The sequence below is a fragment of the Carcharhinus amblyrhynchos genome, chromosome 4, assembly GCF_965287045.1.
Source record: "Carcharhinus amblyrhynchos chromosome 4, sCarAmb.v2.hapA, whole genome shotgun sequence".
In the NCBI taxonomy this organism is placed as follows: Eukaryota; Metazoa; Chordata; class Chondrichthyes; order Carcharhiniformes; family Carcharhinidae; genus Carcharhinus; species Carcharhinus amblyrhynchos.
Window position 1 is genome coordinate 13,114,698 of NC_137327.1, and position 27,437 is coordinate 13,142,134.

Here is a 27,437-nt window from a genome sequence, read left to right on the forward strand (position 1 = left end):
TCCTTCACTTGTTGCTGGGTCAAAATCTAAGGAATCACTGCCTAACAGCAACTTGACCACAACAACTACAGTGGCAAGTTGGCACAGCAGTTAGCACTACTGCCTCATAGTGCCACAGACCCGGCTTCAATTCTGGCCTCGGGCGACTGTGTTGTGTTTACACATTCTCCCCATGTCTGCGTGGGTTTCCCCCCACAGTCCAAAGATATGTGGGTTAGGTTGATTGGCCATTCTTAATTGCCACTTAGTGTCATGGGGATTAGCAGGGTAAACACAAGGGGATAGGGCTTATGTGGGATTGTTGTCGGTGCAGGCTCGATGGACCGAATGGCCTCCTTCTGCACTGTGGGGATTCTGTGATTCTGCAACAGTTTCAGAAGATAGTTCACCATCATCTTCTCAAGGAAATTTGAGATGGGCAATGAACACTGGCATTGCCAGTGTTGCCCACACCCCATAAATTAATAAAAAGAAAATTTTAAACTATTGTTATTGCAGAGCAACGTACAGAGATGATTTTGCAAACCCATGCTGTCAGAAAGGCTAGTAATCCAAACTGGAACATTCTAGAACGTGCATGGCAGTCTGACCACAAGCTGACCTTTACAAAGAAATGCAGTAAACTTGCCAGACTATCTCAGACATACACTTGCCAAGAAACAGAATCTGTTTGCAATCAGCTTTTATTCATAGCAACATTATTAAAAAAAAAGCCTCCTGACGGATTTTGACGATTACAAAGTCTCTGGGCTTTATTCCTTTGCAGCTAACCACACGCTGAGAGCAAGTAGCACCAGTTAGTTTCGGCTGAAATCTACAGGGTTTAAGTTCGGTTCCCAGGCCTCTGCTTGAGCAGAACTGATGTGAAAAGTCAGCTGGCAGCCAGTTTACAAATTAGCAGAGGTTCCTTACTTGCTGTGTGTTAGCTTATAGAACATTACAGCACAGTACAGGCCCTTCGGCCCTCGATGTTGGCCTGCTAAACAAAGATTTCCTGGTCCCTACTACAAGATGTGCATCAGTTCTTGGAAAGCAAGAAGGAGAGAAGTTGCATTAATGTAGGAACTTTCACAACCTCAGACTGTTCCAAAGTACTTTACAGCCAATTAAGTACTTTTGAAATGTAGTTCCTGTTGTAAGGTGGCGTTTTTGTCTCTGAGTTAGATATTGTGGGCGGAGTTTTCCTGTCCCATCCATCATGGGAATCGCAACTGGCGGAACAGCACTACGCAAAGTTCCGTTAACCTCGGGCGGGATTTTCCGAGGCGAGCCCAGATGGAAAATCTTGCCCTAGGGAGGAAAGTTTCATTCTAGAGCTTGAGAGGCGTAATCTTGCCCTTGAAAAACAGTGGCCCAATCTCTTTCGAGTCAGGCTTGCTGGTGTGTTTAGGCCCCGCCCTGTCTCCCAAAGAAATGTGGGGAAAATTGTGACCCTGATCACGCTGGATCTGCCGGTTTTCTCACCCATAATGACACAGCTTTGTTTTGGGAAATTCTGGAGGCAAGGTGGAGTGGAGTTGGGTGTTATTACAGAGCTGGGAATAGGCAGTCTTAGTCATGTCATCTGTCGCTCAAAAGAGGGTCAAATATGACTCCAAGGTCATGAATAGTCTGGTTCAGATTCAGACATTTGCTCATGAGACAAATGGAATCAGTTGCTAGGAAACAGAGTTGTATCAAAACACTGAAACAAAAATCTATTAAGATCTAACAGCAATGTGGGAGTACAATGAGATGTTTTGTTTTGGGTTTTGCAAGCGTGGGCTGGTTGAGTACAGTCTGTACTCTGCCTATTACGAACAACCAAATGAACAGGCTGTTTGATTCAATCAACCAATTTCTGGGACCCATAACCTGTGCACCTATCGTCGCATCAGCATTGAAATTCATAGATCTACTGCTCAATGTGGTTCTGTGATTGGGCTGCACTTGCTGACCAATCCTGTGTGTGCCAATAGTTATACTAACAAACAATTTAAGATAATTAGGTTAACTCAATCATGTTTGTTAGAAGCGACCTACTCTGGAACCCGTTCTCTACAAATGGAAGACATCTCTTCAGTTCTTGTGCCCTTTTTTGCATTACCCAGGAGTTTTCTAAGCCTACAGTTCTCACACCTCTGCCAACCAGAGTCAGCTTCCCAACCAATCAGCACCTTTTTTCCCTGTGGTATAAATTGTTGGAATCATTTAAAATTTGACATTCTTACATTGTCCAGATGAGTGCAAGATAAAAAACTTCAGCACCATAAACAGAAAATGCTGGACAAAATCAGCCGGCCTGACAGCACCAGTGGAGAGATAGTAGAGTCAACATTTTGAGTCAAGATTGAAGGGTCATGTTGATTCAAAACTGTAGCTCTATTCTCTCCCCACAGCTCCAGGGTCCTGGGTTCGATTCCCAGCTCGGGTCACTGTCTGTGTGGAGTTTGCACGTTCTCCTCGTGTCTGCGTGGGTTTCCTCCAGGTACTCCGGTTTCCTCCCACAGTCCAAAGATGTGCAGGTTAGGTTGATTGGCTACGCTAAGAAATTGCCCCTTAGTGCCCAGGGATGCGTAGGTTATCGGGATTAGTGGGTATAATATGTAGGGATATGGGGGGTAGGGCCTGGGTGAGATTGTGTTCGGTGCAGACTCGATGGGCTGAAGAGCCTCTTTCTGCACTGTAGGGTTCTATGGCTCTATGATTCTGTGCTCTCAGACCCCCTGAGTGTCTCCAGCATTTTCTGTTTTGGATTCCAGTGTCCACAGTATTTTGCCTTTAGCTTCAGCAACATGGCTGCCTTTTCAAGTGGAGTGATAGTTGATCCAATTTAAAACAGCATCAAATTTCCCACAACTCATTTTGATCTTTTATTCATTCATTCTTTTTCTTTTGTGGGACGTGGGCATCACTGGCTGGCCAGCATTTATTGCCCATCCCTCGTTGCCCTTGCACTTGAGTCAACACATTGCTGTGGCTCTGGAGTCACATTTAGGCCAGACTGGGTAAGGGTGGCAGATTTCCTTCCCTAAAGGACATTTGGGATCCAGATGGATTTTTCTGACAATTGACAATGGTTTCATGGTCATCAGTAGATTCTTAATACCAGATACTTTCTTATTATTGAATTCAAATTTCACCATCTGCCGAGGTGGGATTCGAACCCAGGTCCCCAGAACGTTAGCTGAGCTTCTGGATTAATAGTCTAGCAATAATACCACTGGGCCATTGCCTCCCCTCTTTTGATCAATGTTAGTGTAATGCAATTATCAAATTTTAATAATTTTATTCAGATATAAGATCATAAGACAGCAGAGCAGAATTAGACCACTCAGCCCATCAAATCTGCTCCACCATTTAATCCTGGCTGATATTTTTCTCAACTCCATTCTCCTGCCTTTTCCCTATTACCCTTCATCCCTTTATTAAACAAGAACCTATCTATCTCAGTCTTAAAGACACTCAATGACCTAAGATATAGTTTAAGGATTAATTTATTGCACCATAAATTTTACAATTCAATTTGTGATTGTAAATTGTGTAAAGGCTCTTACTTAAAGCCATTACTCCTTCCTGCATATATCTTGAAATACTGGAATTCTTCGGAAGGGGATATTCTGAGGCTTGCTTTCGTATAGCACATAAAAGATTGAGTACTTCGCACGTAAGCACTAACGCTGAGAATAATCCCCCTTTCCTTCCTCCAGAAGCTTTAGCAGTGTGCACTGACCTTTATACATGCTTTATGAGAAATCAGGAGATTCTGTTGTAAAAGGTGTAAAAGGAATTGAAAACACAGCACTTCTGTGAAATTTTACACAAGATGCTTGTGTGAGCAATTGTTGAGTAAAGGCCTGATGTATGTGGGCTGTGTGAAAAATCATAAAATCCAGATGTAGGATTGGTGCTGGGAGTTCCTGTGACTGCGAGCTGTCAGCTACAGACAGCCATTGATTGGACAGGCGCAGGATAAGGTTTTACGCAAATCGACTGGAAGCCAAGACTTTAAAAGTTTTTTTTCTCAGGATCGTTTCCTTCTAAGTTGCAAGTATTCCAATTTACCTGCTTCGCCTCCTCCCAAATATCCCACATTTCTCAGAGTCACGTAATACTACAGTGTGGAAGAGGCCCTTCGGCCCATTGAGTCCACACCGACACATGAAAGGCCATGACATGCCCACCTAATCCCACTTGCCAGTACTTGGCCCGTAGTCTTGAGTGTTATGGCATGCCAAGTACCCATCCAGGTATCTTGTAAAGGATGTGAGGCATTGTGCGTACCACCACGTCCCCACTCCGCTCCCCCCCCACCCCCCTACCCCTCCGGCAGTGCATCTTAGACTGCCACCACCCTCTGGGTAAAAAAGGTTCCCTCAAATCCTCCCTAAACTTCCTACCCCTCACTTTTAACTTGTGTCTCCTCGTAACTAAGGGGAACAACTGCTCCCTATCCACTCTGTCCATGCTCCTCATATTCTTGAATACCTCAATCAGGTCTTCTCTGCTCTTTTAACATCAAGACTTATGTGATCACCTGTGTGAAACACCTTAGCGCTGCCTTTTAAGTGACAGCAAAATGCTGAAGGTGCTGGAAATTGGAAATAAAAACAGAAACTACTAGATAAACTCAGCACCTATGGAGAGAGAAACAGAGTTGACATTTTGAGTCTGTATGACTCTTTTTCAGAATTAAGGAGAGGGAGAAAAGTGTTAGATTTTATACTGTGTAGGAGGAGTAATTGGAGCAGAATAATAGGTGGGAGCTTGGAGAGATTGCAGCAAAGATATGTAGGGCACAAGACAGAGGAAGTGTTAATGGCAGAGTGAAAGATTATAGAAGGTGCTGACAGTGGCATAAAGGTAAAAGATTAGAATATATTAATAGGAAATCAAAGGTCAGTGCTCAGTGAAAGCAAATCTAAAGAACAAGTGACAGATGGCCCAGTGGGGGGAGGGGATTTACATTGAGCCAAAATATATTTTGGATTTAAAAAAAGGTCACGATGGAGGAGAAGGGTCACAGTCTAAAGCTGTTAAACACAACCTTGAGTTCCGAGGGCTGTAATGTGCTTAATCGGAAGATGGGATTCTGCTCCTCCAGATTGCACTGGGCTTCACTGGAAGACTGCAGCAAGCCAAGGACAGACATGTGGGCAGGATGGTGAGTGGAAAGGGTAAGCAACAGGAAGGTTAGGGTCATGCTTGTGGACTGAGTGAAAGTGTTGCGCAAAGTGGTCACCCAGTCTGCGTTTAGTCTCCCCAGTGTAGAGGAGACCACACTGGCAGCAGTGAATACAGTAGATCAAACTGAAGGAGGTGCAAGTGAAATGTTGTTTCACCTGAAAAGAACGTTTGGGGTGTTAGATGGTGAGGAGGTAAAGGGACAGGTGTTGCACCTTCTGAGACTGCAAGAGGTGGTGCTATGGGAAGGGGATGGGGAGGTGGGGGTGATGGAAGAATGGACCAGAGAGGGGTCCCTGTAGAATACTGACTGGAGGGTGAGGTAAAGTGAAGTCGTTTTATGGTGGTGTCATGCTGGAATTGACAGAAATGGCAAAGGATGATCCTTTGATTTTTTTTGTTAGTCCCCTCTGTGTCGTGGTACATCCTTCAGAGCTGTGTTATGTTTCTAATTTACAGCAGGGTAAGGGAGATAGATGGGTGCAGCACCATCTCATCTGGGGTTCATTAGCAAAGTGCAAACCGGGTTTCAAAGCTAGTGGCACAGTCTAAGCAGTATGACTGAGCACCACACCATGTAGTATATCAAACCCATTCTTCAGGGAGTCACACTTGCCATTCAGTGCAGAAGTTGAACTCACTGATTAATTAATTTACTGGTGTCATTGAACTCACTGTTAGTTGTGGGGCTAGGGTTAAGAAAATGTATCCTTGATTTAATAAAGCAATCTTATTCTCTTTCCAGGTTTTAGATGGCCTCTACCTTGGAAATATTAGAGGTAAGTGTGGTCATCATTTCTTAAATAGATAGGCCTGTTATCAAGATTGCTATGGATTGAAACGGTATTAATGTCTCATGAAATTCTTCAGCCCAGCATTTGAATAAAGCCATTTCCTGCAATAAAATGCAATTGTCAGTGCCTAGAGCAGACAATAGAACTTCCTGTCTGATGTAGAAACTTACAGCACAGATTGAGCCCATTCAGCCCATCATGCCTGAGCCTGCTAAAAACCAATCCAAAACTAATATTACTGCCCAGCAGTCTCCCAAAAGCTTTGTATCTTTCTCTGCTTTGAGTAGTTGCACAGTCTGACCCAAGATGAAGGCACAGTGGCAAAGTGCATTTCCTTCTGCAGTGCGAAAGACTTGCTGGTTAGGTGCATCGGCCATGCCGAATTCTCCCTCAGTGTACCCAAACAGACGCCAGAGTGTGGCGACTCGTGTAACTTCATTGAAGTGTTAATGTAAGCCTATTTCTGACTAATAAATAAACTTAGTGGCAGAGCATCTCACTTTGCAACAACCTGTTGTGTACGAAACTTTTAATCTCTTCCCCTACTCTCAGTGACCGTTCTAACCTGGAGGAGCAGAAAGGGGTTGGGGGGATAAAATTCCACCCCTTAACATTTGTCCAAGAACATAATCACCATGCTACTAATCTGACACCAGGCTCACAGCGAACAGGTTTTAATTGGTTGCAGCATCCAGTTTGGAATCAGTCCTTGTCACCTCCCACATTTCATTGATAAATAGTGGCTACTGGATTCATTTCCTCTTGTGGGTGATCTCAGAAAGAAATCCAGGTCCAAACAATAATTGTGTTGGGAAGAAATATCAGTGTAAACAAATGGCAGAGGCTCCATCCTTAGCTATATTTCACCTTGTAAGTTTACTATTTACTCTGTGAAATTTTCAGTACTTCCTGTGTGTATATTTAGGGTTATTGTGCAACTGACAGCATTAAACAACAGGATGTTAAACAGAGCCCAGCCCTTTTTCACCGTGCCTTACTTTTCTTTGCTTCTGTTTGCTGTCCCTCTATTAATGCGTCCACCACAACAAGAATAGGCCATTCAGCCCCTCGAACCCTTTCCTTTGTTCAGTCAGAAGTCTCACAACACCAGGTTAAATTCTAACAGGTTTATTTGGAATTACAAGCTTTTGGAGCACTGTTCCTTTCTCAGGAGACACTTTGGGTGTGGGTCCACTCACCTGATGAAGATGCAGCATTCCGAAAGCTCGTGATTCCAAATAAACCTGTTGGACTTTAAATTGGTTTAAAGTTTCTTTTAAAGTTTATTTGTTAGTCACAAGTAAGACTTACATTAACACCGCAATGAAGTTACTGTGAAATTGTCATAAACTCCAGCACCTGTTCAGGACAACACACCTCACCAGCATGTCTTTCAGACTGTGAGAGGAAACCAGAGCACCTGGAGGAAATCCATGCAGACATAGGGAGGACGTACAAACTCCATACAGACCGCAACTCAAGCTGGGAATCGAACCCAGGTCCCTGGCGCTGTGAGACAGCAATGCTAACCACTGTGCCACCGATGTTGTGAGACTTCTTACTGTGCCCACCCCAGTCTAATGCTGGTATCTACACATCATGGCGACTTTCATTCAGCTAGATTGTGGCTATTTTTTTTAAACTCAATTCCATTTACCTCCTTTGGTTCCGTATCCCATGAACCTCTGACCTAATGAAAATCTGTGAAGCTCAGTTTTGAAATTATGAATTTGACTCTCAGCTTTTGGAGGAGAAAGTTCCAGATTTCCAATTACCCTCAACATAAAAATCTCTCCTTAATGGATAAGCTCGAATTTTAACATTGTGCATGCTTGTTCTGAACTCCCCCACCGTAGGAAATAGTTTCTCTCTCTCTCTTTCTCTCTATCCTTTTCAATAATTTTTACTATTTCAGTTGGATCATCTCTTAATACAAAACTATATTTAATTGCATCCATTACTTTTGTTTTCAATGTCCAATGAAGGAAAATTTATCAAAATTGTTTGGGTTTTGTCTCTGGCCTTAGAACCTACACATCTTGGGATACTAAGGGGCAATTTAGCATGGGCTGTGGGAGGAAACCAACGCAGGCATGGGGAGAACGTACAAATTTCCCACAGTCACTCATGGCCGGAATTGAATCTGGGTCCCTTGCACTGTGAGGTAGCAGTGCTAACCACTGTGGCACTGTGCCATCTCCCTGTTTCTTGGTCCTGTCATTGATCTGATGGCTGTTGAAGAGCTCATACACCCAAGAGTGGGCAGGTGAGGAAAGAGTGGGCTCTGCTGCGTTGGCTCCTGTGGTTCAATAGGTCCATTGGTGAATATTGGGAGAGGCACTTCAGAGGGTGGTTGATGCCCATAGGGCTGAACCCCAGCAAGAGTCAGTAGCTCCAAGACAGGAGTGGCAGCTTGTGTGGGGTTTGCGTGTTTCCCCCCCCCCTCCATGTCTGCATGGGTTTCCTCCCGTAGCCCAAAGATGTGCTGGTGAGGTGCACTGGCCATGCTAAGTTGACCCTCAGCGTAGCCGAACAAGTGCTGGAATATGGTGACTAAGGGATTTTCACACTAACTTCATTTCAGTGTCAATGTAAGCCTACTTGTCACTAATAAGCAAATTTTAAATTTTAAGAAATGAAGGGAAGGGAAGTTATTCTTGCTGCATCTGCTTTGCAGGGAGTTGAAGATGCAGTGTGCGGAGATTGATGCTCAGGGTTGCTGTGTGGATAGACGCCAGCACCCTGAGAATGTCTTGCTGTTCTCATTCCGCAAATGAAGATTGAATTGGAGCTCTGCAATCAGTCAGCTCAAGGCTCAGCCTGGAACAAACAGTGCTTTTGCCTTCTGCATAAACGCTCAAGGGAATGGGAATCCCTGCTTGCTGCGATTTAATTTTGGAACACTTTGCACAAAGAGGAACAGGAAGACTTGTCTACAACCCCATTGTCCTCTGACACCGATTAGGTGGGACACTTCATTATAATCATTCCGACAAAAGGGCCCACCCAGAACTGATATCTTTGTTCCAAAGGTCATCAATGTGCTGTGTATTTCCAGCATTTTCTGTTCTATTTTTGTGATTTGCAAAGTCTGTTTTTTTTTGTAATCGGAGGTGATCTTGCCTCGTTACCTACACTGTAAAATGAGCCAACTTTTCAGTAAAGTTTCCACAAATTGTTAGAACTATGTGTGCTATGTTGAAATAACCCAGGGTGAGACTTATACTAATTGCTAGTCACATCCCACAGTTACGTAGAAATAGGTTTGCCAGGTTGTAATTCACCCTTATTCTTTGTGCTAAGTGACTGTGACTATGGTTTTTGTATTTACTGTCCTGCACAGACTCCCAGGACAAAGACAACCTGGCAAAGAATGGGATCTCCCATGTCTTGTCCATTTGCCACAATGCCAAGCCTGTGCTTGAGGTAAGTGTTGCAACTCAGCAAGAATTGCAACAGTCATGTTTGTCCGATTGTACTTATCTGCCATTCATGGGAAGGTGATACCATAAGTACGCATTGGAAAAATGTAATCTTTGGAAGTAAACGGGTGCAGCCCATCGTGGACAAAGTTTTACCTTGATACTTTGAAGTGAATTATGAAATTATAGTGTTTTTCTCTTACTTTCGTTTCCTCTCTCCTCATCCTCTGCTTCTCTCCCCAGTCTCTTATGAGCTTTTGTTCTTATTCTCCTGTCACCCTCTATCTTTCACCTCCCTCCTGTTCTTTTATCTACTTGCTCCCCTGCCTCTTTCCCCTACCTCTCTGTATAGCACTCTTTCTCTTCCTTCATCGCCTACTTCTTTTCCCATTTTTCTTTCTCCTGTGTTCTCTCTCTAGCTTTTGTTCCTCTGCCTTTCTCTCTCGCCTCTCCCTCCCACTCTTTCTCTCACACCCGTATCTCTTTCTCCTGCCTCTCTCCCTCCTGTTCTCCCTCTCTTTCTCACTGAGTCTTTCCCCCACCTCTCTGTCTCCAACTCTTTCTTGCTCTGTCTCTCCCTACCCTTTCTCTTCTTAGCCTTTTTATCTTTGCGTCCTTCTTAATTTCAGACACAGATTTTCAGGCATGGTATTGTGATTTGATTTGTTTTATTATTGTTACGTATATTGGTATACAGTGAAAAGTATTGCTTCTTGCGTGCTACACATACAAAACAGACTGTTCACTGAGAAGGAAATGAGAGAATGCAGGATGTAGTGTTACAGTCATAGCTAGAGAGTAGAGAAAGAACAACTTCATTAGCATTGTTAGAGAGTTAGAATAAAGTTTTAGAAGTCTAGAACAAGAGTAAAAGATAGAATTAGAAGGTATGCTGGGCATAGCTTGCAAAAACTCTCCTCACTTTGGCGCCATCTTGAGATCTTGTACGTAAGAAGGGGAAATCATTATTGACACCACTTTTGAAAAAGAGAGTAAATGTGTGTTATGTGTCTGTCACATGTTCCAGTTTAAAAATAGATATTTGAATTGGGGATGAAAATTTGTAAGCTCCTGGTCTTGAGAGTTTATTGAGCTCAAAACTCTCAAAAGCAGTTTCGACAACGACATGCAAGACTAGCACAAAACACCCGGGTTAATGAGTAATGACGGTGGTTAGACTTGGGCTTATGCCATTCCAAGTGTACAAATTAAAACCCTTATGTTCAATAACTTCTCAAAAAAGTTATTAAAAAGATAACAAAGTAGACAAATTTCTTGCTTTGGCTAATGTTAAAAAAATTGTGCGTGTTGGCAAACCTCACTTTTTGTAGTTGGAACGGGTCCTTTTAAAGTAATCACTTATAAATGGAAAGCAGGTTGGATTCTTTTTTCAATAAGCAATGGAATATTCGAGATACCACAAGAAGCTGAAATAAAGACACGTGTGGGTACAAAAGAAAAACAGATTGATTTGAAGTACTCTGTTTAGCAGATCATTTATGCTTTAGAGCTAGGGTCAGTAATAGTGATGGGCTAGTGGAGTCTGTGGGCCTGTTCGTAAAAGTAATTGCATTTCAGTTGCCACGTAGATGTTCTTAAAAAGGGTAAGATAGGCACTGAGTTTTAGGTTCAGGCTTTGTGTAGTCTGTTCTAGGCTATAGGCCGAAACCTTCCAGATGGACATTCCGGCAGGATCTTCCTGTCCAGCCGACAACGCACACCCTGCCATAGTGGGGTTTCCCAGTGGCGAGGGGCGCATCCTACGGAAAACCCCATTGAAAACTGGCTGGTGTTCAATGCCATGGGTATATCCAAACACACTGTGCTGTGCTAGTTTTTGAACACACTGTGCCAGGCTGGAGCTGGAACGCACTGCGCCGCGCCGGTTTCGGAACACACTGCACTGTGCTGATATCTGAACCCACTGTACCATGCCAGTATCTGAACACACTATGCCGTGCTGAATTTGAACACACTGTGTGGTGCTGTTATCTGAACACACTGTGCCATGCTGGTATCTGAACACACTGTGCCATGCTGTTCACATTACATGTTAATGATTTGGAAGGGGGAATTATTATCTCCAAATTTGGAGATGGTATAAAGTTGGGTGGGAGGGTGAGCTGTGAGGAAGATGCCGAAATGCTTCAGTGTGATTTGGACAGGCTGAGTGTGTGGGCATTTGCATGATAGATGCAGAATAGTATGGATAAATGTGTGGTTATCCACTTTGGTAGCAATAATAGGAAGACAGATTATTACTTGAATGGGTGTAAATTCCGAGAGGTGGATACTCAGCGAGACCTTAGTGTCCTCGCACTGCAGCAAGGCCTTTGAGAAGGTACCGCACGGCAGGTTGTTGCATCAGGTTAAATCTCACGGGATCCAGGATAAGGTAACTAAATGGATACAAAATTGGCTTCTTTACAGAAGACAGAGGGTGGTTGTAGAGGGTTGTTTTTCAAACTGGAGGCCTGTGACCAGCTGTGTGCCTCATGAATCAGAGCTGGGCCCACTATTATTTGTCATTTATATTAATGATTTGGATGAGAATATAGGAGGCATGGTTAGTAAGTTTGCAGATGACACCAAGATTGGTGGCGTAGTGGATAGGGAAGAAAGTTATCTCAGATTGCAACGGGATCTTGATCAATTGGGCCAGTGGGCTGACGAAAGGCAGATGGAGTTTAATTGAGATAAATGTGAGGTGATGCATTTTGGTAGATTGAACCGGGGCAGAACTTACTCAGTTAATGGTAGGATGTTGGGGCGAGTTACAGAACAAAGAGATCTAGGGGGTACATGTTCATAGCTCCTTGAAAGTGGAGTCACAGATGGATAGAGTGGTGAAGAAGGCATTCAGCATGCTTGGTTTCATTAGTCAGAACATTGAATACAGGAGTTGGGATATATTGTTGAAGTTGTACAAGACATTGGTAAGGCTACTCTTGGAGTACTGTGTATAGTTCTGGTCACCCTATTATAGAAAGGATATTATTAAACTGGAAAGAATGCAGAAAAGACTTACTATGCTACTGGGACTTGATGGTTTGAGTTATAAGGAGAGGCTGGGTAGACTGGGACTTTTTTCTCTGGAGCATAGAAGGCAGAGAGGTGATCTTATAGAGGTCTATAAAATAATGAGTGGCATAGATAAGGTAGATAGTCAATATTTTTTCCCAAAGGTAGGGGAGTCAAAAACTAGGGGTATAGGTTTAAGGTGAGAGGGGAGAGATACAAAAGTGTCCAGAAGGGCAATTTTTTCACACAGAGGGTGGTGAGTGTCTGGAACAAGCTGCCAGAGGTAGTAGAAGAGGCAGGTACAATTTTGTCTTTTAGGAAGCATTTAGGCAGTTCATGAGTAAGAAGAGTATAGAGGGAAATGGGCCAAATGCGAGCAGTTAGGATTAGCTTAGGGGTTTTAAAAAAAAAAGGTAGCATGGACAACTTGGGCCAAAAGGCCTGTTTCCATGTTGTAAATCTCTCTGACATCAGTAAGTTGGCAGGTACAGCAGGCAGTATAAAAGGCAAATGGTATGTTGGCCTGCATAGCGAGAGGATTTGAGTTTAAGGATGATTTGCTGCAACTGTTCGGGTGCTGGTGAGGCCACACCTGGAGTTTGGGTGCAGTTTGAGGAAGGATGTCCTTGCTACAAAGGGAGTGCAGCAAAGGTTTCTGAGGCTGATTCCTGGGATGGCAGGTCCATCATATGTGGAGAGACTAAATCGGTTAGGACTATATTCACTGGAGTTTAGAAGAGTGAGAGGGGATCTCATGAAAAACTTATAAATTCTGACGGGCAGCAGGGTAGCACCGTGGTTAGCACTGCTGTTTCACAGCTCCAGGGCACTGGGTTCGATTCTCGACTCAGGTCACTGTCTGTGTGGAGTTTGCACATTCTCCTAGTGTCTGCGTGGGTTTCCTCCGGGTACTCCGGTTTCCTCCCACAGTCCAAAGATGTGCGGGTTAGGTTGATTGGCCATGCTAAGAAATTACATAAGAACATAAGAAATAGGAGCAGGAGTAGGCCATCTAGCCCTTTGAGCCTGCCCCGCCATTCAATAAGATCGTGGCTGATCTGTCGTGGCTCAGTTCCACTTTCCCGCCCTCTCCCCATAACCCTTAATCCCCTCTCTTATCAAAAACCCATCAACCCGCGTCTTAAAAATATTTAGCGAGGCAGCCTCCACCACTTCAACTGGCAGAGAATTCCAGAGATTCACCACCCTTTGAGTGAAGAAGTTCCTCCTCAACTCCGTTCTAAACCACCCCCCCCTTTATCTTGAGGCTGTGCCCCCTAGTCCTACTGTCTTTTTTGAGCGGGAAGAGTCTCTCCACCTCTATCCTATCCATCCCATTCATCATCTTATACGTCTCAATGAGATCTCCCCTCATTCTTCTAAACTCTAACGAGTACAAGCCTAGTTTATTCAGCCTCTCCTCATAGCTCAACCCCCTCAACTCCGGTATCAGCCTAGTAAACCTCCTCTGCACTCCCTCCAAGGCCAAAATATCTTTGCGCAGGTGCGGCGCCCAAAACTGCACACAGTACTCCAGCTGCGGCCTCACCAATGCCCTATACAGCTGCAGCAAGACCTCCCTACTTTTATATTCAATCCCCCTCGCTATGAAGGCCAGCATCCCATTCGCCTTCCTGACCACCTGCTGCACCTGCAAGCTGGGTTTTTGCGACTCATGCACAAAGACCCCGAGGTCCCTCTGCACCGTCGCCTGCTGCAGTTTTTCGCCACGTAAGTAATAGTCCTTCCTACCATTATAGTCATTCCTACCAAATTGCCCCTTAGTGTCTGGGGTAGCAGAATTTAGAGGGATTAGTGGGTATAATATGCAGGGATATGGGGGTAGGGCCCGGGTGGGATTGTGTTTGGTGCAGACTCGATGGGCCAAAGGGCCACTTTCTGCACTGTAGGGTTCTATGATCTATGAACAGGTTTAGATGGGGTAGATTCAGAAAGAATGAGAATGATTCTCCCACTCCACTGTGCTAATCTTTAAGCGTGGCAGGCCGGGAGAATTGCGTGTCGGCCAATTCGCGCATGCGTTCCCACTGCATGCACATCCCTGAGCGCTGGATATCCGGTGCAGTTGGAACCACACTGGAAGCCAGCGGGAACAGGAAGTTAGTGATTTATATCTATTTGTAATCTTATTTTAATGTGATTAGCAGGCCCGAGACTGAAGTCTCTGGGTCCCCTAGCATCTCCCACCCCGCCAGTACAATTTCACTGTGGCAGGGTTCAGACCAGCCCCCCAGGGGGTCAGGCAGCAGGGGGGGGGGTGCCCCCTGGGCATGGGCACCCTGTAGAGATGCCAGCCTTGGACTGGGGTAAACACAGTTAGAAGTCCAACAGGTTTATTTGGTAGCAAAAGCCGCTAACTCTCGGAGCGCTGCCCTTTTGTCAGGTAAGTGGGAGATCTGTTCACAAACAGGGCATAGAAAGACACAAACTCAATTTACAAAGTAATGGTCGGAATGCGAGTCTTTACAGGTAATCAAGTCTTGAAGGTACAGATGACGTGGGTGGAGAGAGAGTTAAGCATAGGTTAAAGAGATGTGTATTGTCTCCAGACAGGACGGCTAGTGAGATTTTGCAAGCCCAGGCAAGTCATGGGAGTTACAGATAGTGTGACATGAACCCAAGATCCCGGTTGAGGCCATCCTCGTGTGCGGAACTTGGCTATCAGCCTCTGCTCAGTGATTCTGCGTTGTCGTGTGTCGTGAAGGTCGCCTTGGAGAATGCTTACCCGAAGATTAGAGGCCGAATGCCCGTGACCACTGAGGGTGTTTCCCAACAGGAAGCGATCTACCTCATACGCTGCAGGAAAAGATGCCCCAAAGCATGGTACATTGGGGAGAGCGTGCAGACGCTACAACAACGGATGAATGAACACTGCTCGACAATCACCAGGCAAGACTGTTCTCCTCCTGTTGGGGAACACTTCAGTGGTCACGGACATTCGGCCTCTGATCTTTGGGTAAGCGTTCGCTGTGCAGAGACTGATAGCCAAGTTCCACACACATGAGGATGGCCTCAACTGGGATCTCGGGTTCATGTCACGCTATCAGTAACCCCCACGACTTGCCTGGGCTTGCAAAATCTCATTAACTGTACTGTCTGGAGACAATACACATCTCTTTAACCTATGCTGAACTCTCTCTCCACCCACGTCGTCTGTACCTTTTAAGACTTGATTACCTGTAAAGACTCACATTCCAAACATAATTTTGTAAATTGAGTTTGTGTCTTTATATGCCCTGTTTGTGAACAGAACTCCCATTTACCTGATGAAGGGGCAGCGCTCCAAAAGCTAGTGGCTTTTGCTACCAAATAAACCTGTTAGACGTTAACCTGGTGTTGTGAGACTTCTTATATGGACACCCTGGCAGTGCCAGCCTGTGCCCACTGGCATTGACTAAGGGGGCAAAGTGCCCATGCCCGGGGAGCACCTTGGTGCTATACACCTAGGGGCGGGGTCTAAGGGTGGGGCCCAGGGGCAATCGGTGGGGGTGAGGTGTCCTGCTGTCACTCTGCATGGGGATTGGTTGGGACTGGAGGGAGGCCAGTGGTCAGGATGGCCTGGGAGAAGGATGGTGGTTAGCTGGGGGAAGGGGGGTCTGCCTGGTGGGGAAAGGGTGGGGGAATTGACACTGCTTGTGGGGGGCAGAGCAGAGGCTGGAGATCAGGTGCTCTGGGATGGGAGGGAGGCTGGTCGAGCTGGCCCTGGAATGGTCATGGTGGCTGCGATCGGGCTGTGGTGGGTTGGGGGGGCAGCACTGTGGGGATCCCAGGCGATTTGAGCTGGCCAGCAAACTGCAGGCTGACAGTTCAGGCCCACTGCGCGTGTGCAGAAGCCCAGAACTGTCAGGCTCCAGCGTGAATAAGACCCCCTCCGCCCACCCCCACCAACCTTTTAATGATATTCACGATTGTGACCTCTGCATTGCACAGTGTGTGGGAGATTCGAGTGTGAACTCCCATTGGAAAAACTATTGTGATTTACACCAACCTGCCCGCGAGTCCGCATTTAGAACTTTTTTGGGAGAATCGCCCTCAATGTTCCCAGTGGTGGGGGAGGTCCAGAACTAGGGGTCATAGTTTGAGCGGAAGAGGTAAACCTTTTAGAACTGAGGCGAGGGGAAATTTCTTTACCCAGAGGGTGGTGAATGTGTGGAATTTGCTACCACAGAAAGTAGCTGAGGCCAAAAAGTTGTGTGATTTTCAAGAAGAAATTAGATATAGCTCTTGGGGCTCAAGGGATCATGGGATATGAGGGAAGGAGGGATCGGGATATTGAATTTGGTGATCAACCATGATCAAAATAAATGGCAGAGTGGCTTGAAGGGCTGAATGGTCTACTCCTGCTTCTAGTTTCCATGTTTCTCTGCTGGCATCATGTCTTATTGGTATCTAAGCCCACTGTACTAAGGTGGCATGTGAATACACTGTCGTGGTGGTACATGCAGAGGAGGTTTACTAGGATGTTGCCTGGTATGCAGGGGAGGTCCTATGAGGAGAGACTGAGGGATTTGGGGTTGTTTTCACTGGAAAGAAGGCGGCTAAGAGGGGATCTTATAGAAACATATAAGATGATTAGAGGTTTAGATAGGGTGGATGGTGATAGCCTGTTTCCTCGGATGGAGAAAGCTAGCACGAGGGGGCATGGCTTTAAATTAAGGGGGGGTAGTTATAGGACGGATGTCAGGGGCAGGTTCTTTACCCAGAGGGTGGTGAGGGACTGGAATGCCCTGCCTGCTGCAGTTGTAAATGCGCCTAGTTTGGGGGCGTTTAAGAGATTGGTGGATAGGTTTATGGACGAAAAGGGATTGGTTTAGATTAGTGGGTCAATGTTTTTTTTTAAAAATAAGACTGGTCGGCGCAACATTGTGGGCCGAAGGGCCTGTTCCGCGCTGTAATGTTCTATGTTCTATGTGCATGCTTTTCCTTGGTGAGATATAATCTCAATATTCCGTTGACACTGATGGATCCCACAGTATCTTTTCCAAATTTTCCCCATAATGATTTACATAAAGGGTAAAGAGGTCAACAGCTTTTGGCTTTTCACTTCCTGAATCGTGGGGTACAGGGATATAATCATCTGCCTATGAATGAAATTATCACTTACATTTGACAAAGCATTATTTCCAATGAAGCAGCCTCATGTAGATTTAGTCAAACAACAAGTTGTTTTATATAACCACAGCCTGTATATTGTAGCAGGAACACACCAGAGGGCAGTAGTACAAAGCATTTGAGCAGAGTTTTGAGTCAATCAGCAGATCCACGTTTGTCACTAAAGCTGCACCCAGCATATTTACAGTCCCTTCCCCGAGCGTGTGCCCTCTCTTAAGGCCTCGTGTGATTCAGAGATGTTTCCTCAGCGAAGCTGCAAATATTCACTGAATATTATTATTATTTTAAAGTTTATTTATTAGTCACATGTAGGCTTACATTAACACTGCAATGAATTTACTGTGAAAATCCCTTAATTACCACACTCTGGCATCTGTTTGGGTACACTGAGGGAGAATTTTGCACGGCCAGTGCACCTAACTAGCACATCTTTGGACTGTGGGAGGAAACTGGAGCGCCCGGAGGAAACCCATGCAGTCATGAGGAGAATGTGCAGACTCCACACAGACAATGACCTGAGCTGGGATTCGAACCTGGGTCCCTGGCGCTGTGAGGCAGCAGTGCTAACCACTACTGTTTTGAATGGAGTATCCCTGCGCAATGTGACAAATTGAAGTGGAATTTTTTTTTAAAATGTAGCAGCAGTTTGGGGAGGAAAGGCCTGGGACGTGTTAGTGGATATTCAGCAACACTGCTCAGCATAAAAGCAAATTACTGTGGATGCTGGAATCTGAACCCAAAAGAGAAAATGCTGGAAAGTCTGAGTAGGTTTGGTAGCATCAGTGAGGAGAGAAATGAGCTGACGTTTTGAGTCCAGATGACTCTTTGTCAAAGCTTTGAGGATCACAGGATCAGCAGCACACATCACGGACATTTATCTGCTGCCTGTACTGACCATTTGAATGACCCTGGTCAAAGGGATCACTGTAATAATGCTTCCATGAAGCTCCCTGGGATATTTTGCTATGTTTAAAGGTGCTACATAGAATTTGGAAGTTGTTGTTGTCAGTTTACAAAGTAGCCCCTCAATTAAATCTATTGCAAAGTTACAAGGCACAAGAATAGGCCATTCAGCCCAACAGGCCCATGCTGGTGTTTATGCTTCACATTAACCACTTCCCACCCTCTAACCCCGCAACCTATCAATAAATAAAATGATATGCGTGGCTTTTGTTTTTGACATCAGGAAGGAAGTGTTTAAATTTGTGTTAATCCTGGATTAATGTACACTCACTCTAGTTGGTCAGGATTATATTCATTGGAATTCAGAAGAGTGAGGGAATCAAACTTCCTGAAAAGTAGAAGCCCTGTCGAACCTCAGTTGATGATCTTTGCAACATTAAGTTGCAGTAAGATAAAGTCACCACCGTCCCAGATGATCTTAAGGCTGCGATTTAACCTGAGGATCAGCTCACCTCAGGCAAGGCGCAAGGTTGAGAAGGCGGGTTCTTCAGCCAGTACAGCAATTGACGTTTAGTTTAGTGTATTTATTAGTGTCACAAGTAGGCTTACATTAACACTGCAATGAAGTTACTGTGAAAATCTCCTCATCGCCACACTCTGGCGCCTGTTCAGGTACACGGAGAGAGAATTTAGCATGGCCAATGCACCTAACCAGCTCATATTTTGGACTATAGGAGGAAACTAGAGCACCTGGGGGAAACCCACGCAGACATGGGGAGAATGTGCAGACTCAACACAGGCAGTGACCCAAGCCGGGAATCAAACCCAGGTCCCTGGCGCTGTGAGACAGCAGTGCTAACCACTGTGCCATCCATGGTGTTGGCGTTGCTTTGCACCATAAGCCAACTGAGCTGATACTACAATCTCTTTGTTGCAGTGATCACTGTGCATCATATTATACATGTTAAGTCATCTTTACTTTGCAGCCGCTTTTAATCAGGTTCTGCAGAGGAGTGATAAACCTTTGAAAGTTCAAACTGTAATTTACCCTGTCACAACCTCTGATATCAAGGTTACTATGAGCTTAAGGTAGTTCAGAGTGCACAGGGCAACAGCTTATCGCAAAGCCTTTTGGCTGTTGTTCTGAAGAGGCTCAGTAAAGGTTAATTACAGGGAGAGATAATTGAACGGGAATTTACAGTTGTGGCCTCTCCCTCCCATCCAGTACACACTCCCCTGGTGATAAACCAAACGGAAAGGGTTGTCTGGTCTGATTATCTGAGCTGCTGCAGAATCAGGGTGGGTACAATAAGCAGGGTGTCTACCTCTGGTTAGTAATCAGTGCCCTGCAGCTGGGAGTTGTCAGGTCTGGAAGCTGGGAAGGCTGCTGGCCTTCCTTGTCCACTCTGGTACGTAAATTATTGGCATTATTAGCCGCCAACAACAACAATATGCCTCTAATCTAGAAGGAGATCAACATGACTTACATTTATATAGCACCTTTAACACAGTAACTCATACTAAGGTACTTCCTAGCATCATTCTCAGACTAAATTTAGCACCGATTAAAAAATATCTGGAATTAAAAATCTACTGATGAAATCATTGAAACTGTTGGAAAAACCCATCTGGTTCACTACCGTTCTCATCTGGTCTGGCCTACCTGTGACTCCAGAGCCACAGCAATGTGGTTGACTTGTAAATGCCCTCTGAAATGGCCTAGCAAGCCACTCAGTTCAAGTACAACTGGGGATAGGCAATGAATCTGCCCAGCCAGCAACGCCCATGTCCCATGAATGAATGAATGAAGAAAAACATGAAATCCTACAGTGCAGAAAGAGGCCATTCGGCCCACTGTGTCTGCACCGATCACAATCCCACCCAGGCCGTACCCCATGTGCCTACATATTTACCTGCTAATCTACACATCTCACAAACCAAGGTGCAATTTTTAGCGTGGCCAATCAACCTGACCCGCACATCTTTTGGACTGTGGGAGGAAACCGGAGCACCCGGAGGAAACCCACGCAGACACAAGGAGAATGTGCAAACTCCACACAGACAGTGACCCAAGCCGGGAATCGAACCCAGGTCCCTGGAGCTGCAAAGCAGCAGTGCTAACCATTGTGCTACTGTGCCGTCCCAAATGCTTGATCTTCAGTCTGAGTAATTGACTTTAAGTGTGTACTGTTTTATAACAGAGCACTATCTCTCCACTGACTTATAAGTAACAGCCTGCCATTGCCTTAATGATAGTTACATCCAGGAAATATTGTCGTTATCTCATGTCAGGATTTCATATTTTTATTAGATTTCTAATAGATTTTCTAATAGTCTTTGCTGTCCGTTTGTATTATTGCTATAGTTACATAATTGCTTGGAGTTTATGGAAATAGACTTCAGTCACCCAGGAGGCATGTTGGAGGTCATTTCTGGTGACAAAGCTCCGCATAACATCAAGAACAGGATGTTCCTCTAAATCACTCAGTGAACTTTGCTTACTAGTTGCCAGGGCAACATCCCACAGAGGCATACTACTCAGCAGCTTAGTCTGTCACCGGAAGAAGGCCATTCTGTCATTTCAACTCGCATAGTTCCGTAGATGAACTGGGAAAGAGTAGTGAGAAGTGAGATAATCACATCATGTTGACTATATTAGCACGAAAAGCACTTAAATAACTTGAGAGTTGATCTCCCACCTTGTTGCACAGAATTGGAAGATACAAAGAGAGGAATTACGTAGCATCTTACAGAAACACATCATTCACACAAATGGGTCCATTTTATGATTGTGTTCCACACAAGGCTCCTCCTAGCTTCCTTTTTATTCATTCATGGGACATGGGCGTCGCTGGCTGGCCAGCATTTATTGCCCATTCCTAGTTGCCCTTGAGCTGAGGGGCTTGCTGGGCTATTTCAGAGGGCAGTTGATAGTCATCTGTGGCTCTGGAGTCACATGTAAGCCAGACAAAATAAGGATGGCAGATTTTCTTCCCTTAAGGACGTTAATGAACCAGATGTGTTTTTCCGACAATCGACAATGGTTTTGCGGTCATCGGTAGATTCTTAATTCCAGATTTTTTTTATTGAATTCAAATTCCACCATCTGACGTGGTGGGATTAGAACCTGGGTCCCCAGAACATTAGCTGAGTTTCATTATTTCAAAAGGGGGAGTGTCTCTGTTTTGCCCAGTCCAGTAATATACAATGTACTGATTGCCTAATGCACAATATTCATTGTGATGGCTGGAATATTATGAGAATGGGCCATCTTGACGTAGGTGTCACTGGTTAGACATTCCCTCTCAACCTTTGACTGGGAAATCACTTGCCTGTAATTTGCTCAAAGCTGATAAAATGTGAGCATGGTGAGGGCAACGAGGCATCTGTGTAACCTGAGCAGACATCAGGACTGGCAGTCTAACTCCTCCAAAAAAAAACGATAATGGACTGAGAACGAAGCAAATACGTTCCCGGAAGTGGAGACATTCGACCCTGCGAGGGGCACACTTTATAGATAAGGTAACAAGAGAGCCAGGCTTGGGCCCTTCACTTACCTTCTTGAGAACTGAGACAGCTGGACCTGCGAGGGACACACCTTACAGAGGAGAAGATAAGGAGAGAGTCAGGCTTGGGGCCTTCACTTACCTTCTCGGGAGAGGAAACAGCTGGACCTGTGAGGGACACACTGTACAGAGGAGAGAGTAAAGACAGTCAGGCTTTGGGCCTTTACTTTCCTTCTTGGGAGCAGAGACAGCCGGGCCTGTGAGGGACACAATATTTACAGGAGGATCTGTGAGAGACACGTTGTACTGAGGCAGCGAGCAGAGTTTGAAAAACAAAATAAGTATTGGTTGCTCGAGGAACTCTGCCTCAAATTTAATGAGTTGGAGTCTGAGCTTCAAACCCTGTGACACATCAGGGAGGGGGAGAGGTACCTGGGCGCTGTGTTTCAGGAGACAGTCACACCCCTTAGATTAACTACCTTTAATGTGGCCAGTGGTCAGGGACAGGAGGGTGTGACTGTGAGTGAGGCAGGTAGATGGATCCATAAAGTAGGGTTGCAGGAGCCTCGCCTCTTATCCTTCCAACAGGTTTGAGATTCTTGCTGCCTGTGTGGACGAGAGTGGGGCTTTAGGGAGGATGAGCTAACTAACCACAGCACTGAAGTACAGGGAGCCATTCAAGCGGGGAGGGAGAAGGGAAATGTAGTCGTAATCAGAGATCTTATAGCCAGAGGCACAGGCAGTGTTCTCTGTGACCAGGATCGAGATTCCTGTAAATTGTGTTGCCTTCCTTGTGCCAGGATTCGGGCTATCACATCTGGGCTGCAGAGGAACTTGGAGAAGGAGAGTAAAGACCCAACAGTTTAGCTGAACTCAGGGTGGAGGTTCTGCCCAGGGAATGTGAGCATCCAGGGGATAAAAAAACACAGAACCTAAAAGGTAATAATCTCCGGATTACAACGTGAGCCACAAGCTGATTGGCACGGGGTCAACAAGATTAGAGAGGTAAATGTGTGGATAAAAGGTTGGTGTGGGAGAAACGGGTTTGAAATTGAGGGACATTGGCACTGGGGAAGGAGGGAACTGTTACATGGAAAATTAGAAAGTGTAAATTAAAGGAGAAATGCAACAAGATCTGGACAATATCCAGGGTTGGGCTGACAAGTGGCAAATAACATTCGTGCCACGCAAATGCCAGGCAATGACCATCACCAATAAGAAACACTCTAACCACTGCCCCTTGACATTCAGTGATGTCACTGAATTCCCCCACTGTCAACATCCTTGAGATTACCGTTGACCAGAAATTCAACTGGACTCGCCACATAAGCACAGTGGCTACAAGAACAGATTAGAGGCTGGCAATACTGTGGCGTGTAACTCACCTCCTAACCTCCCAAAGCCTGTCCACCATTGACAAGGCACAAGTCAGGAGTGTGATGGAATACTCCCCACTTGCCTGGATGAATGCAGCTCCAACACTCAAGAAGCTCGACACCATCCAGGACAAAGTTTACTGTGCATAAGCTGGCCAATGCACTCTTTACCTGACTGCATGTCAAATGTTTAGCCTAACCTGCCCATTGGGAAATCAATTTTTCAAGGGAGGCGATGGCCTAGTGGTATGAACGTTAGACTATTAATCCAGAAACTCAACTAATGCCCTGGGGACCCGGGTTCAAATCCTGCCACGGTAGATGGTGGAATTTGAATTCAATAAAATAGATCTGGAATTAAGAATCTACTGATGACCATGAAACCATTGTTGATTGTCGGAAAAATCCATCTGGTTCCCTAATGTCCCTTAGAGAAGGAAATCTGCCATCCTTACCTGGTCTGGCCTACATGTGACCCCAGAGCCACAGCAATGGGGTTGACTCTCAACTGCCCTCTGAATTGGCCTAGCAAGACACTCAGTTCAAAGACAACTAGGGATGGGCAATAAATGCTGGCCTAGCCATGAACGGATAAAACCCCCCTCCCCCCATCTGTCCTTACTATTGAAATCAAAGGAGAGTAACACAAGTAATATAGAGAGTAAATGCACCACCATTCAACATAGTCTAAGTATCCCCCCACCCCCACATACAGGTGGGTTAATATAAAATTACATCACTGCCACCGCCTCAATCCATGCATGAAAAGGATAGAAGGCAGAGAAGTTACACTCTTGTTTTGTCTCATTGACATTGTGCTTCTTTTTCTTTGGCAGGACATGACATATCTTTGTATCGCTGCAGCTGATTCTTCTAGTCAGAATCTGTAAGTATTGACTTAAAGCTGGAATGAATTAGAGAATCATAGAATCCCACAATGCAGAAGGAGGCCATTGGGCCCATCAAATCTGGAGTGGTTGGAGTACTGTGTGCAGTTTTGGTCGCCGCACTTGCGCAAGGATATTTTGGCCTTGGAGGGAGTGCAGAGGGGGTTCACTAGGCTGATACCGGAGTTGAGGGGGTTGGACTATGAAGAGAGACTAAATAGACTGGGCCTGTACTCGTTGGAGTTTAGAAGGATGAGGGGGGATCTAATAGAGACATATAAGATAATGAAGGGGATGGATATGGTAGAGGTGGAGAGATTCTTCCCACTCAGAAAGGACAGCAGGACTAGAGGGCACAGCCTCAAGATAAGGAGGGGGGGCGGTTTAGAACGGAGTTGAGGAGGAACTTCTTCACTCAAAGGGTGGTGAATCTCTGGAATTCTCTGCCCGTTGAAGTGGTGGAGGCTACCTCGCTAAATATATTTAAGACACGGGTAGATAGGTTTTTGGTAGGCAAGGGAATTAAGGGTTATGGGGAGAAAGCGGGAAAGTGGAACTGAGCCACTTCAGATCAGCCACGATCTTATTGAATGGCGGGGCAGGCTCGAAGGGCTAGATGGCCTACTCCTGCTCCTATTTCTTATGTTCTTAAATCTGCACTGACTGCGGTACCACTCAGGCCCTATCCCTTGATCCCATATATTTACCCTACTAGTCACACTAGAGTCAATTTAGCATGGCCAATCAACCTAACCCACACATCCTTGGACTGGGGTGGGGGGGGGGGTGAAACGCAGAGGAAACCCATGCAGACACGGGGAGAATGTGCAAACTCCACACAGACAGTGACCCGAGGCCAGAATTGAACCCAGGTCCATGGCGCTGTGAGACAGCAGTACTTATCACTGTGCCACCGTGCCACCCAGTGCCAACTTCCAAGCGGGCTTTACTGAGGAACCCATTTCATTCTTTTATCTGCATGAACATTGGCACAATCCTTGCTGTCCTTTTGAAAATGTATTCCTCTCCTAGAGTATTTTTAGTTGCTGATTTTGATAATTGTGGCATTAAGTTCTGTAAGGATAAATTGAGACTTTCTGTTGTAGTGCACGGCCGCACCAAGAGCTCGTGCAATTTAGAAACCTACACGGGCCAGAATTCTCCGGCCTCGCATGGCACCACCACCACCGCCAGCGAGAATGGAGAATTTGGCGCTCGGCCCAGTCTCCATTCACTGCAGCAGTACCGGAGAATCCCAGCCACGGGCGTGGTCGGAGAATTCCAGCCATGATGTTCAGCACCTTTGGAATGTTTTTTTCAACTCCTGGGGAAAGAGTTATTAAGACAAGGCCTGAATTGCAGGCCGTAACCAAGTTTTCAAAGAGTAGTGAAGAAGATGACTTTAGTCAAAGGAAAATGATGAAGACAAGGCAGAAATACATTTCCAAAGCCCGCAGATGGTGGAAAGAAGAGGAAACTAATTGGATGAGGAATTCTACATTTTGAGGTAATAGCTCAGAATGGTTTTGAATAGGATACAATGCACTGAGACTTTTGATTTGATTTATTATTGTCACTTGTATTGGGCTATGATGAAAAGTTTTGTTTTTTGCGTGCTATACAGACAATACACATCATTTATGGAGGATTTGATTTGATTTATTATTGTCACGTGTATTAACAAACAGTGAAAAGTATTGTTTCTTGTGCACTACAGAGACAAGACATACCATTCATAGAGAAGGAAACGAGAGAGTGCAGAATGTAGTGTTACAGTCATAGCTAGGGTGTAAAGAAAGATCAACTTAATTCAAAAGTCTGGCAGCAGCAGGAAAGAAGCTGTTCTTGAGTGGGTTGGTGTGTGAACTCAGACTTTTGTATCTTTTTCCTGAAGGAAGAAGGTGGAAGAGAGAATGTGCACGGGCTCCTTAATTATGCTGGCTGCTTTGCCAAGGCAGCGGGAAGTGTAGACAGAGTCAATGGATGGGAGGCTGATTTGCGTGATAGGACATAGTACATTCGGGAGAAGGAAAGGAAAGAGTGCAGAATGTAGTGTTGAAGCCAATATCATAGAATCCTACAGTGCAGAAAGAGGCCATTCGGCCCATCGAGTCTGCACCGAACACAATCCCACCCAGGCCCTACTCCCATATCCCTACATATTTTACCCACTTATCCCTCTAACCTACCCATCCCTGGACACTAAGGGGCAATTTCTTAGCATGGCCAATCAACCTAACCCGCACATCTTTGGACTGTGGGAGGAAACCGGAGTACCCGGAGGAAACCCACAGAGACACGAGGAGAATGTGCAAACTCCACACAGACAGTGACCCGAGCTGGGAATCGAACCCAGCACCCTGGAGCTGTGAAGCAGCAGTGCTAACCACTGTGCTACCGTGCTGCCCTTGTCTTGATTTTAACATTGAGGATACAGGAAGAAGGAAGGGTTTGTAAGATGCTGTATTTGGAACTTGTGAGGAACAAGAGAAGAAATAGGTACTGTAAAAATGAAGCAGTAAGAGAAAGAAAAAGATCAGTCAGAGATGGACAGACACCATTGCAGGAATTTTACTGCTTCGCCCGCCATGGAATTGGGGTGGGGGAGGTTCGCAGGACAGAATTCTCTGTTGGCCTCAGGTGTGATGTCAAGACCTTCGCCTGAGCAAGGTCGTAAAATAGCGGTCCAGATGTGACCAGGTGATAACTCTTTATGAACACAAGCCTATCCAAGACTGGAAAATTTGAGTAGGTTTGCTTTGAACACCCTCCCCCCTTCCTGGAAAGATGCCAAGCCCTGCTCCTCTTGATCAATGGTCAAGAAAATGGGGGTATGTGAAATGCAGTGGACAATAAGTGAAACTCGTGTGTAGCCGCGCTGCTGCTAAGCAGCTGAACTGAGTTGAGCTTTTTGATTTGATTTATTATTGCCACATGTGTTGGAATACAGTGAAAAGTATTGTTTCTTGTGTGCTATACAGACAAAGCATACTGTTTGTAGACTACAAAAGGGAGAACGGAAGGAGAACGAGAGTGAAAGATAGCTATGCTGGGGACAGCTTGCAAGGAGTCGCCACACACCTACATTGTCAGTCTGACCTGATTTTTCCTTCTTTCACTCTGTGGAAACTATGGGGCATCCTACAAGCACTTCCTTCTTTCTGTATCCTCAATGTTGAAATCAAGACTCATCTGTGTCCTATTTAAATCATTCTGGGCCATTGCCTCCAAA

At 45.3% G+C, this 27,437-nt stretch overlaps 1 protein-coding gene across 1 annotated transcript in view; it reads left to right on the forward strand.

Annotated features, from left to right (window-relative positions):
- The window catches only part of dusp22a (dual specificity phosphatase 22a), a 114,727-nt gene that overhangs the window by 13,915 nt on the left and 73,375 nt on the right, over positions 1-27,437 (forward strand). Inside the window, exons 2-4 of the mRNA XM_080188071.1 lie at positions 5,909-5,942; positions 9,301-9,383; positions 24,155-24,204. Of these exons, the coding sequence (XP_080044197.1) occupies positions 5,909-5,942; positions 9,301-9,383; positions 24,155-24,204 (167 nt within the window). The remainder of the gene's footprint in view (positions 1-5,908; positions 5,943-9,300; positions 9,384-24,154; positions 24,205-27,437) is intronic.